This window comes from Calypte anna, chromosome 4B (genome assembly GCF_003957555.1).
Source record: "Calypte anna isolate BGI_N300 chromosome 4B, bCalAnn1_v1.p, whole genome shotgun sequence".
In the NCBI taxonomy this organism is placed as follows: domain Eukaryota; kingdom Metazoa; phylum Chordata; class Aves; order Apodiformes; family Trochilidae; genus Calypte; species Calypte anna.
In genome coordinates this window covers 15,794,450-15,808,219 of record NC_044249.1, presented here as the reverse complement: position 1 = coordinate 15,808,219, position 13,770 = coordinate 15,794,450, and the positions used below count along the sequence as shown (strand labels likewise).

At 38.1% G+C, this 13,770-nt stretch overlaps 1 protein-coding gene across 1 annotated transcript in view; it reads right to left on the bottom strand.

Annotated features, from left to right (window-relative positions):
* Positions 1–9,329: 9,329 nt before the first annotated feature.
* The window catches only part of POLN (DNA polymerase nu), a 76,882-nt gene continuing 72,441 nt past the window's right edge, over positions 9,330–13,770 (bottom strand). Inside the window, exons 23-24 of the mRNA XM_030450688.1 lie at positions 11,766–11,827; positions 9,330–9,389 (exon numbers count right to left, since the gene is read on the bottom strand). Coding sequence (XP_030306548.1) covers positions 9,330–9,389; positions 11,766–11,827 — 122 coding nt within the window. The remainder of the gene's footprint in view (positions 9,390–11,765; positions 11,828–13,770) is intronic.

The following is a 13,770-nucleotide window of genomic DNA, read 5'->3' as shown; positions in this document are numbered from 1 at the left end:
CACCTGTGTCTCAGGCTTCACCTTTTATTGGCCCCCTGGTCCTGCTCATGCGCAGTGGGGGCCCACCCTAATTGGGCACAGGTGGGCTTGACACAAGCTCATGCTCACTCCCTGGCAATTAGGGGCACCTGGTTGCCTCGTTACACTACAGATTTTGATATGAGGAATAATGCTCTCTAGAAATACAAGGGATATGGATTCAGCTGGCTAAACATAAGGATCTAGTATCATGTGAGACACCTTGTGTTTACAGGACCTGAAGTGAGCCCAACCAGACTGTGTGCATTGCTTTGGGAGGGTTAAGAAGCTGGAGAGGCAAGCAGTATTATCTTCCCCCTTACTCTCATGCTGAGTTATTTAGTTTTATTGTATGTTATGTTTGCATAGCAAGTGTGAACAAGTCACACTGCTACCTTGAGCACCTGCAAGTGATGCAGTCTAAAAAATAAATATCCTTTTCCCCTACAAGGTTGTCTTCCTAGACTGAATATGTCTGAGTACAACTCAATCACATGAGTATCTACTATTTCTGCAGTAGCTTTTTAATTGCTATCAGTGCCACGACGTATCTGGCCATAGGAATGTGCCCTGCTTATGGATAATTAAAAATAAATACAGATTTCAATAGGAAAAATAATAACTAAATGAGCAGGGCACATGGTAAGAGTTCTTTTGTCATTCACTGAAGCAAAATTAATAAACATTTCAATATGCTAATAAACTGCAAAGTTATTAATTGACATGGTTTGTTCCTTCATCATCTCATAGTGTCAAAGGATTTGCCCCCAGTGCTTCTGCACAGAATTTCAGTATTTTTCACATATATAAAGAAGTCTTAAGGGAAAACAGCACAGAAACTCAGGCCCACAAAAGGCCTTGTCAGAAGTGTGAATTTAACATATTTCAAGCATGCTAATAGAAAATAATATATCTAGGTCTGTCTTATTTTCCTTCCTGCAGTCTAAAATTCATTCTTTAAAAACTATTTTTAAAAGTCATCTAATTAAATTGAAGAAAATTTTTTTTCATCAATGTGCAATAGCCCAATACTCCCTACATGTAAACAACTACAGGCTTGACTGAAGGCTAAAAAGCTGATTCTGTAAGTGTCTGGGTGATGGGCAGTGGCCACAGAGCTATTGCTGACAGTGTTGTACATTACTGTAAATCTGTTTTAGGTGAAGAAGAAGAAGGTCAAGGTAAGGGGCAACATTCACAACACACACTTTTCAATTATATATAAAGAAGTGTTTTCAAAACTGATTTTTCATCCAACAGTGTTATGAAACGGGCAACAGGAGGCTTTGCGTCTCCATTTCTTCAAGGCAGGGGAAGGAAATTTCTGGAGATTAAACAATTTCAGTCTACAATGTGAGGTTCATGTAGGCAGTAAAAGGATTTAAATTCCACAGTTGCCCACTATTACTGATGTGTTTAGCTGTATCACAAACAGGACTATACTTTAAACTGGCAGATTTGGGGGGAAAAAAAAAAAAAAGAAGTATAGAAAGAGATTTTGCAGTTGCTGGGGAAAGAATACCCTTGGGCTAAGAAATTTTAAGAAATGTCATTGGCAACTGTTAAGTACTTAAGTACCAATGTGCAAAAAAGAGCAGGAGGTGGAGTGGGGTGGGGAGTGAATAACACCTACTGCCAAGATAATTTATTGAAAAGCTGAAATACAAAGAACCTAGGAATGAGTTTTAAGGCCAAGAGATCACACAAAAATAGCTGAAACACTCGCTGTTGAATCAAGTGATGGAGAGGGAGGAAGGTCAAGGAAGGGCATTCCTGTCTCTGTACGTGTAGTGTGGAATATGAGGAAGGACATGGAGGGTGTATAATGCAAGAGTGGATTTCCATCTCAAGGGCAGATGTGCATTTCACTGGGTTGTAGCTCTGGGGAATCACACAACAGAGCTGTAAGAAGTCTGCTTTGTTCTGATTTACATGCAGCAACAATTAACACAGTGAGGCATTACCTGAGTTAGAGGCTGGAATCAAACTCAAGGCTCATCTGTGGGATTTGGCAACTCAGAGGCTGGAGAGTTGTGCTATTTTATTTTTTCTTCTTTTATTTTTCTTTTTTTTAAGGTCTTTGGCAGAGCTTAAAATACAGTTCATGTACACAGGCCAGCCCCAAGAGGGAGCATGGAAGGCTCCTCAGCAGACCATCCTGTAGTCCAGTGGTTCATGTGTTCCACTGGCAGATGGATGTTGCAAACCTTGCAGGGAGAAAGATTTCCTACATTTTGTAGATAGAAAGGCAGGAGTGGCAGCAACATCCATTGCTCTTGGTTGCCTTTTGAACTAAGAAACTGCCTTCAAAGCATTAGAATGAAAAGCCAAAAATATCAGTCAAAAGGAGGGTGAATCCCAGGAGGCACCTGAATCCCATAAATATAATAATCTATAATCATAAATAGAATCTTATAGATTCCTATCTTGTTTTAGAAATGGATAGTAATAAAGATACCAAAAGCTCTACTCCAGCTTTTTCAAAGGCTCAGTTATCACGAGCATTCTTCAGAAGGACTTGCTTAACATTCCCTCTAGTTTTATCTTGCTGAGATTTAAGCCCATAGCTTCCCATTCTGTCACCAGGGGACCTATATTGTCCTTTATTACCATCTTTATGACTGCCCACTGGATGACTGCTTTCAGATTTCTCCGTGGTCTTCTCAAGGTTAAATGGCTTAAATTTTCTCAGTCTTTCCTCAAAGGTAATACTGGCTATACCTCTGATCATTTTTGTTTCTCTTCTATGGGCTCATGTTGCTTCTCATCTTTTCTGAAATGCAGTTCTGAAAACTGGGTGGAACATTCAACTGAGCCCTTGGTGGGCATGAAGGAAGGAGAGGGATTCTCGATCACTATGCAAATACATACAAGTTCCCAGGTATTTTCCTGAAACTGATAACAAGCTGTTCCCTGCATTTGGGCAGCGAACTGGTTTTGCTTATGTGTGAAGCTTTGCACTCATCATTACTGAATTGCTTCTTTTTATTCATTTTACACTATTATTCCACTGTGTTAAAATCCTTTTGAATTATAAACCTATTGGCCATAAGGATTTAAAATAAGATTTAAATTCTACAAGTGCAATATAAACAAGACTCAGAAGCTTCCTGGAAAAGGCAGAGAGGACTCATTATCAATATTTTTATTGGTTTGTTGTGCAATGATAAATGCCTGAACAATGAATAGCCCAGACTGGAGGGGTAAGATCGATTAAAGTGGTGACTACAAACCTGACTAGCAGGGACTGGAGGGTGTTAAGGAATACAGAGACTGCCAGGAAAAGGTAATGGTTTCAGTCTCCTATGAGAAGAAGTAAAAGAACTAAAAAAAAAAAAAAAAAAAAAGCTATTAAAAAACCCTCAAATGTACCAGAAGCCATAGCACCAGAAGGAGCACAACACAACCAGAGAAATGCGACCAAAGCACAACATTTGTAACACTTTTCTAACCCAGAAGCCCCAAGGGAAGACACTGATTTCTCCCGGTGTTACAAAAGCTCATGATATTTAAAGGACAGCCTCCCCGGGGAAACTTATTTAATTTGACATCATAGTTCATGTGAATGGACAGGAAAATAAACAGAGATGGAGATTGCTGGCAGACAGGTAGGGTGGTCCAGCTTTCAAGTTGCTGCAGAAATTATTTCTTATAAAAAATAAAGTTCTTACTGGTGTCCTTCACATGCAGTTTGGAGTCAATCATTAATGCAAGCTGGCTTTGGGGCACAGCTTAAGTTAAAGAAGAAGGAAAATAGACTTGTGGCAGAAGCCTTGAGGAAACTTGTTTGCTAACCACCTAACCAGATACAAGCAAGGCATTTAGGATAAATCAGCAATGAACTCATTTCTGGGCTCAGCTGGATGTGGACTAAATGGATCAGTGCAAAGAGGCCAAGGTAACCCAGTGAGATATTTAATTTTGCCTCAGCCAATTCTAACCAGAAACGCAGTGTACCTGCAGCAGCCACTTGTGGGGTTTATTCTCAGGAGGCTGTAAGTATAGTTCTCTGCTTAACACACAAACTGGAAAATGGGATTGTAATCTGATGCATGACACTTTTAATTAGACAAGAGAAATTCAGTGTGCACAGCAGATGAATCTGCCAAAAAATGAAGGGGGAAAAGAAAGGCAGAATTTCAACTCCCAGTTTTTGATAGAAAAATGGGTCATGAGACAAACAACTACAGGGAAAATACAATTAACCAGAACATATGCCATAAATGCATAAATGCCAGACAATCATTTTAGTTGGAAAAGCCCTTAAAGATCATCACGTCCCACCATTAACCCAGGACTGCCAAGGCCACCACTAAACCATGGCACTCAGCACCACAGCTACATGGTTTTTAAATACCTCCAGGCATGGTGACTCCAGCACTGCCCTGTGCAGCCTGTTCCAGTGCCTGACACCACTTCCAGTGAAGAAATTTTTCCTAATATCCTACTAAGCTAGCTGGCTTTCAGCTGCAAATGAGATTGTGATCAGTAATAAATATCTGCAACCAGTAGCCATGAAAATGTCAAATGCTAGAGGGAAGCAAGCTGAGAGCACAAAGGTAGAAAGACAACTTTTTTTTTTATCTTGTGGGCAATTAATAGGGAGAGTTTTACTACCAACAATAATAGTGTCTATGCAGTGCAGGGGAAATGTTGGCAATGGATTAAATTATCAGTGTAGATAGCAAAAGCCAAGGAAGGAAGACTCTAACAATTATCCCACTAATCATTCTTGAATGGAGAAGGTGATGCAGAAAAGGGCTTGGCTGGAAGTTGGACCTCCAGAACTCAGAATGCAAGCAGAGAGGATAACAAATTGCCTGAACTCACAGGGGGACAATAAAGACACACTTGGTATCAAGCAGGTGATAACAAGAGAGTAAAAAAAAAAAAACAAAAACAAAAACAAAACAATATAAAGGGGTTGTAGCACAATGGAATCTGAAGAGAAGCAGCTGATTGTAGGCTGCTGTTTGCAGCAGAGATGAGGCAACCCGACTGAGGAAAGCAAAGACTGAGTGACTGAAACTTATTTTAAATCCCAGAGACACCCTGCCTACTAAAACTATTGCAGAATGGCAGAAATAAGAACTGATTCCTTTCCACTCCCTGAATGTTTCTGACAACCTGCTAATACCAAAAGGAAGTATGCCAGCTGAAAGTGAGACTGTGAGCCAGGGAATATAGTAAATGCTGGCAGAGAATGAGGTAACACAGGTGGGAAGGAGGAATGAAATCCCAAAACATTTCTGAGGGTTCTTCTGGTACAGCACTGCACACTTCAATGTGGTATAGCAGAATACTTGAAGGGAATTTCTGTGCTTTATTTCAACCAGATGATTGCTGTTGTCCAACTAAAGAATCATAGGAACAAGAAACATAAGATCATAGGAGAATTCAGGTTGGATGGGGCCTCAGAGGGTCCCTCGTACAACCTCCTGCCCAAAGTAAGGTGGGATGGTCAAGGCAACTTTTTATCCAGTTCAATCTTCTAACAGTGGGAAGAAAAGAGACATTTTAGGCCAAAATTAGAGGAAATACATCAGGAAGGCATAATACCACCTTCACACCATTCCTTGACCTCCTTTGCAAATCAGATTAAACAAGAGAATGAGACATCAGGTTCTGAGGACTCCCCCAAATAGAAATCTTAATTTTTAAGGGTTTTTTCTTAGTCATTACTAAGAACAAATTACATCCTGAGTGGTCTAGCAGATTCACTGCAGTTTTCAGAAACTGAGAGGGGTTTTTTCCCCCTCCTCTCATTTTTAAAATGTCTCACACAAAATCTGAGACCAGGGTTTTAACTGTGGTTATTACTAAGTTGAGTCAAGATTCAAGATCATTCCATAGTGGTATGTGGACAGTAAAAGATCCAAGTCCTGAGCAGATATATGTTCAATTTTTCACAGACACTGAGCTAAAGTGTGTTCAAATAGTGTTCCTTTCCCACTACTCCTCAAGGTAAATGCAAAGATTTACAGATGATCCAAGTGAAGATTCAGACCACAAAAGACACAACTCCAATTAAACTGAAAGACACAAATCAGTTCAAAAGGGGTTATTACACTATTCAGAGAAAATAATCTGCCCACAAAAATAATGGATGCTTAGCAGAGCCAGATATTTACATCTCACCATCTATTCTATGATCTCCCACACTCACTGATCAGAACTTTTGTTGGGTTCTGCATTTCAAACAGAATTTGTTTCTTGCTCTCCCAGTACCTCCTCATAGGTTGTGAGAAAAAGGGGATAATTTTAGAATTCAAATTGAGAGTTTTAAGGATTGAAAAGGGCTCTTATGATTGCTCCTGCTCCAGCCTACCTTGTTTTACAGTGCCTTTCACACAGAACCAAAATTAACTGAAAAAAGTGGTCATTTAATAGAATAAGGGTCTTGAGCTCTCTGGTGTGAAATTACTGTGCCACCCAGGAGGAATTATTAGCAATCTTCAAATGCAGAATATTTTCACCTGTATTTATTTGGGAGGAAACTTGTGAGGATTGGCCTTGCTTCCCTGTAAAGGTTCTTTAGATTCAGGCACAGTGCAGGGCAGCTTGCCCAGGGTTCAGAAGAACTGACTTTATAGTCACAGATGGAGCAGCACACAAGTGTGATAAAACTGATGCCTTGTCCAGAGGATCTTGTTGGGAAATAAACTGCACACTAACCTACCTCAGGCAGCTTGCTCAAGGAAATCACTTCTTTGCTGAAGTGCAAATTGCTTCTGTAATTCCCAAGTCTGAAAACCAAAACTGCTGGCAAGACCTATATTGCCATACAGGATGGAAGGCAATACGAATGGACAGCAAAGTGAAAGAAATTGTCCCAAAGACTCAGCACTCTTCTGAGTCTTTTGAGTTAAAAACTGAGTTAGATCTGAGATCTTTTGAGTTAAAAACTGAGGAACTTTGAAGCCAAAGCACTTCAAGCCAGGTCTGAAAAATCTAATAGTCCCCCAAATCTGTACCTGAACATAGCACAGGGCAGACAATGAGGACAGATACTCACCTGGCTTTCCAAAGAGAACAGAACCAAAAGATTGGAGAACACATCCCAGTATTTGTAACTCATAGTACAGCAGACACTGGTTGCATGTGCATTGAAGAGTTACAGTCTCCACACAGCTATGCCATGAATCTATATATGCTAATTTACTCACAGGCTGCAATTAGAAGAAAACCCATTTCTTTACTAGAGAATCTGTAGCAGTGGAAAAATGAAGTTCATGGTGTGCATCCTGCAAGTTGCAGGGACACAAAGTGCAGCAAGTCTTGAGATCTTAGTTATCAACAAGCCTCAAAGTATGTTGCTTTGCCTTTTGCCCTTTGTATGCCTTGTACTCATATAAAAAGGTGGTGCCCTTACTGTTTGGTTCTCTTCCTTTTTTTAGCTTATTCTTTAGAAATTTAAAACCAGGAAGGAAAGTTGTAAAAGCAGATGGGTAAAACCTGGTGTCCAGAGGAGCTCACAGTCCCTCTCTAGGACACAATAAGAACAAAATATTAACTTTGCCTACTGTACGGCAGCATATACAAAGTGTATGTGTCCAGGGAACTGTGACTGATGGCCTTTTGTGAAGGTGTTCTGTATGGTGCCCTCTGCATTCCTGTGGTTTCATATTTGAAAAGATGTCAATCCACATCAAGGTTCTTCATGTTCTTATGTGTGTATTTGTTTTTTGTTATGGTGAAGGGTATGCCTAGTACAGTTCAGGTCCTGAAAAAATATACTATCTATATAGTTTAAAACTATGCAGCTTAAGAAAGATACACAATGTAGAAATCAAGTGGGAAGTGTAGGAAAAATGTTGACTTCTTACATATAGCAGCTAGGTTAGAAATACAGCCTTAGAGAAGTGAGGCTTAATTAGTAGAGGCCTCCTGAAAACAGTAGATCTTCAAGAGAAGTGAAACAGATGCAAGAGTAGAATATTTCACACTTACTTAATGCCACTGCAAACACAGAAAACTTGAATATGGCAAAAATCAGACAAAAATCCATACAAATTCCTCTCTTTTGGAAAGGTGGAATCAAGACCCTCTGTTTGCCTGACCTGGTGCAGTGTCACAGTCTTGTAGGCTGGGCTCTCCCCCAGCCAAAGCATGACCACTGCTAATTTTTTATCTATAATAATCAGTTTTTAGAAACAACTGTTTCATTTCATGTTAGGTTACATATGATTACTATGCAACATAATAAAGCAATGTTTAATAGTTTAATGCTTTTAAATGCAATGCAAAATTGTTTATAAAAATTAAAACTGCCGGAAAATCTCTGTAACCACACACATTTAAAATTTTCATTATATTGCTTTAATACTGAAAGATTCTGAACACCTCTTAAAAGTTTTGTGCTTGACTTCAGCTTCTAAATAACTAGTAGACTTGAGAACAGTTGCAATACAAGGATGGAGACAGAATTTGGCAATCACTACTGTAACAAAACAAATTAATTTATAGAATAAACTGCACAGAAAACAAAATACCAATAACAAATCCAAACATTCAAGTAGAAGCCTGAATCTTAAAAAGTATAAGGCTGAATCCCCAAATCTATCTAAACAGTATTTAGCACTATATGAGTAATAAAAAGAACAGATTGGGCAAAACTATAATATTTCCTCTTATACTAAAATACAGTGTATAAACTGACCTTGAAATTAATTGAACTGACAACAATCTTGTTACTTTTAATGCATTTTGGCATCCAGTTTTGTTTACTTGTTTTGCTTCTAAATTGTAAATACAAATGAAGGTGGAGACTCTTCATTTCCACGTTTCTTTTTCTAAGCCTGTGGAACATGACACTTAATACGTGATAAAACCAAGCAGCTGCCTTCTACCCACAAATCATAAGATAAGCTGAACACAACAGTTAAGCAGTTGCTGATGCAGTTCAAACAGAGCCTTTCTAATGCCAGGTTAGAAGTATTTCACACAAGCATTTCGCAAAATACTTATAAAGTCTAAACATCCATCTAACTCAAACATACTTTTCGTGTTCCCAAAGGGTTAATATTGTCTTGCTTCATTTCTTACATGTAGTAATTTAGCTCTGAACAAAAAAGCAGCTCCCTGCTGGTTACCTTGGCTAAAGAAAACACAATGAACTGGTAAAAACCAGTTTTATCTCACTGCCGTTGCCTAGGGCTACAGACAAAATGAAGTAAAAAAATTCACATGCAGAGTATTAGGTGCTTATGAAAGATCCAGCAGGGCTGTTGCCTAGTGATTCAGTGAGGAATCAGCACAGGCCAATGAGGTGCACGGGTGCTGAATAACATCCCTGATGACTGCTTCACATCTCACAGCTCTGTCATACACCCCCATGATTTCCCAGTGGTAAGAATCACTTTCAAGGGAACCTGTCAGGGAAAAAAATAATGAAAATTTAAACAAACAAACTCATCACATATAGCAAGATTACTGTTTTTGCTTTTCCCTTTGGATGTTGATACTGCTCTAGATTACATGCCTATTCAACATGAAATGTCCTTCGTATCTAATAATATTTAATTTTCATTAAAATTTTTATTAAATTACCTTGATAATTAAGACTAACATTCAATTTTGAAATTGCAAATACATGTTACTGATTTGCAAGGAACAGGCTAAACCAAAATTCTTCTTACTACACTTTTCAAAAGAGCTGCAAAACCAGAGCATTTTTCATCAGCAATTTAGTCAGTTATGAATAAAGATACTAGCTGCTTCTACCATCCACTTTTCCAGTTCTGGGGTATTTTTGTTGTTGCTTTGGTTTTATTTCAGTTTGTTTTGCAGTTACTGGTGCTCTGTTACACAGTAGATTTTCTGACATGAAAGCTGCCTCATTAGCAAGAACTGTATTTTGGAAAAGAACTACTTCAAAGATAAAGCATCCTTTTCCTCAAAGAAGAAAAAGAAATCTCTCCCATTAGGACTCTCTACTAGAGTGTGCTCTACTTTGGTGACATTTCTACTCCTTATTAAGAAATAATATCCATATTAACAAAGCACAGAATACATATTTAGTTGAAGCAAAAGTGCTGAAGGAGAGCAGGAGCATTTCACAAAAATCTTTTTATCTTCAACATCTCTGATCCTAAAAGACATGTTCTTACTATATAGGAGGGTAAACAACAGCAACAAAATACAGAGCTCTTTTTAAAAGATCACTCTCAATTTTTTTTCTGAGATAAGACTGTTGGTACTTTATGTTTTCCATCTGGCTTCTGACATCAATCTATTAATGATGCTTCAGAAGATGAAGTATCTTCACGATGTCTAAAGTGCAGTACGAGTATGTCGTGATTCCAACAGGAATTTGCTCAGAAAAAGGACCCAAAACCCATTTGTCTTAGAAACCTATTTATTTTTCATATATATTTGGTGGCAATTATTCCCTCAGGTAAAATATGAACTATGCTGTCCCTGACAAAGTTGTCTAAGAGTCTCCTGAAACCATTAAACAAGGACTCTACTGTTGCTATTCTCTTTATGTATCTTCAATAATATCCTATGTGATTATTTTAATGAACCTTTCAGAAGCATGAATGCCAGGTGTCTAATACCATCACTAAAAATATTTAGATATAGTATACCTTGAAAAACAGTTTTGTTTCTTTTTCCAAGGAATTTGTAACAAAAGAAGGTAGGCAAGCACAGGGGTACAATGTAAGCAACCTACAAAAATGCAGTTTATAAAGCTTGGGAGTGTCAGTGAAGGAAATGTGTAATCACAGCATGGCCAAAAAGTCTCACTTGACCAAACCTGTAGAAAGGAGTGCAACGTCTTACGAGGATGAGAAAGCTTCTCAAAGTGACTGAGATACTGAAATAGGCATAGAAGATGTGGAGGAAGAAATACAAGCTAGAGCTGACCTAGTAGCTTTATTTTTCAACCATTTCAACTAGTGCAAGTCTGTATGTTTGTAGCCATTTCTGAAATGAATGGGTTAAACTTTTTTCTGCCTCCAAACCTTATCCAGTAATGCTGCAGAGTGAGTGATGCAGTAGTGAAGTACTTCATTTCTCAGGAAAGTGGAAACCCTTGGGCTGTTGCTCACTTAATCAGTTTAGGGATTCCCAGAAACTACAGTCTTTCATCAAGAAAAAAAAAATACTGAGCAGCAGGCTAGGGTGAAAGGTATCAATCTTGTAGGAAGAAAAAAAAATTATAAAAACCAATACAAAGGTCCAATACGTAGGTAGATAAAAGAGCTTTAAAGCTATCTACTCAGTTTTCACAGATGTTGTTCTAGTAGAGGATATCCTGTACATTAACCAAAGAGCAATGAATGATGTTGTCTGCTTTACATGTAAGGCATCCACATGGAAATATTAAGAAAGACAATTTTCTAAGTGAAAATTACTGAAGAAAGATCTTTTGCAATATTTTTGCAGCAGTAATGAATGCCTGGCACATTTAGAAAGCCTATGAAGGGCACATATTTCTCACTCTACCACACCCAATAGAAATTTCATGGCCATGAATGAAATAGCTTTTGAAATTACCATACTGCATTGGTAAGACAAAGAGTAGATGACAATCACACTTTCTCAAGTGGAGGTTGAGTTCCTTTCACTTATTTTCCTTTAGAATTTTTATAGTAATATTAAAAAAGCAATTACCTACAAATATGAAAATGAAACTATTGAAGTGAGAGGCAAAATAGTTGTCTCTATTCTTAATATAATAGCAATAATGCACCAAGCTAAGGATGCCTGGGATAGTAATGGCAATTCAGAACTGACCCTACCTTTAGTGGCACTTCCAAGGCTGTGGTTTGCTGCAGGGACTCCATTGTTCTTTTTACCAGTCCTGCAAGGTAAATTTGAAAACCTACAGCTTTATTTTCCATGTTAGAATTGTTACATACATATTTTATAAAAACTCACATACTTTATGTTCTGCTATGTAATACCTGCATTTGTACTTCAAAAATAATTTAACCATTTACATTTCTTTTCAGATTTCTTTTCCAAGAAGAATTCAGATTTCTTTTTTAACCCTTGTGGAAGGTTCAAATACTTGTATTAAACTGAATTTCAGAAATTGGAATTGGAGAATTATTTAACTTATATCCCATAAATACACTCATGTCTGAGTGCTGTATTTCTCAGCTTTCAAGTTCAGAACCCTTAACTATATGTTTGGTGACATTTTATATACTTTAATTTTCCTGTGCAGCCATAAAATTCCACATAAGAAAAAAATAGAAAAAAAATTAGATGTCTGACTTGTCTAAAATAGCTTATTCTTCAAAATAAAAAGGTTAAGGCCAAATTTAAAAAAATAAGTCTTAGTGGAGCTATCAAGGTCCTCAATATATGAATATGAATCTTCAATATCAATAAACTTCAATATGATTTATGTAACTTAACAACTCTGTCATAACACTACACTCACTCTTACTGTGGAAATGCATCTATAGTTATTCCAAATCAAGTTTTTGGGACCAGGTTTTCCACCCTTGGTCATGCCAATTAGTGCTTTACTTAACAAAGATTGCTGCTGCAATATGCTTTGGTTCTGATAAAACTCAAAGAGAAATTAAATGGATAAATTACTTTTAAAAAAGTAACTTTTGACCAGTTCAAGTGAAATAGGAAAATCAGGCAGTTCCAGATCAAAAGTTCCTGAGCAACTTCCATTGCTCTGACAGGATGGCTGACTAAATAATCTGTGTGCCCTACAGAACTCAGAAATATCAGAGTATGATATACATGGTGATAACTGCTAGACCAATAAGCATGTGGTGACTATGAAACTTTCTCTGAAGGTATCCCTTGATGCACATCACACTTCTGTTGCAGCTGGGGTTAAATGTACAGGATCAACAAGAACTCCTAGAAACTGTGTGAGGTTGTTGCTTTGGCTGCTGCCAAAACCTTTTTTAATGATGCCAGCAATGAAGAGTAGTATGTGATATTTTGCATCACATCTGTGACACTGAGGCTGGCTTGATAATACTGCTGAGGAAATAGAACAGAAGCACAGTGCTCAGACCACATTGACTTACTCAGACTTGGGTACCAATGAGCTGTCACAAGATTTCACAAGAAATCTGAATTATGCAGTAATTCAGAAGATCAGGGGCTGAAGTGTCAGTGCTCAGGAAACTGAGACATTTGTTGACACATCTGTGTATAACTACACCTATATATTTTCTTCATGTTAGATTTGAGGTAGTTTGTGGTAGGACTTGTCTTGGAGAGAAGAAACAAACACAACAACCACAGATTGTGACAGGGGATGTACTGGCCTAAATAATTATCCATTCAGTGCAAGTCGAGACAACTATTAATAGCAAAGTCTTGGACTGTCTCCATCTTGAAAAGCTCTGAATTTGAGCAAGCTGCCAGCTGGGAAGGTCAGCAATGCAGCAGACACTGGAGCACTCTGCCTAGGTGCCATTCCTTCAGAAGGATAAAAGTGGATTGCCAGTCAATCCCTGAGGAAACATTTGTCCTGTCAGTGAGCTCCCTACCAGGCAATGACTGCACACAGCTGTTGTGAGAGCAAAACATCTGGATTGGGCACTTCTCATGCAGGCTCAGTCAGCTCTGTATGTTCCACAAAGCACCAATGAACAATTCAAGGGCACACTCAACTCTGTGCAACAACACATTTTTTGAGCTGTTAGACAAACAGCAATAGAGTATAAAGGGAAGAACAGGTCTTTTTGACTAAAAGAGCTCAATGGACAACAAAAAAGAGAGCATGAGTCAGCAGCATCAATTCATGGGTTGAAAGATAGAGTG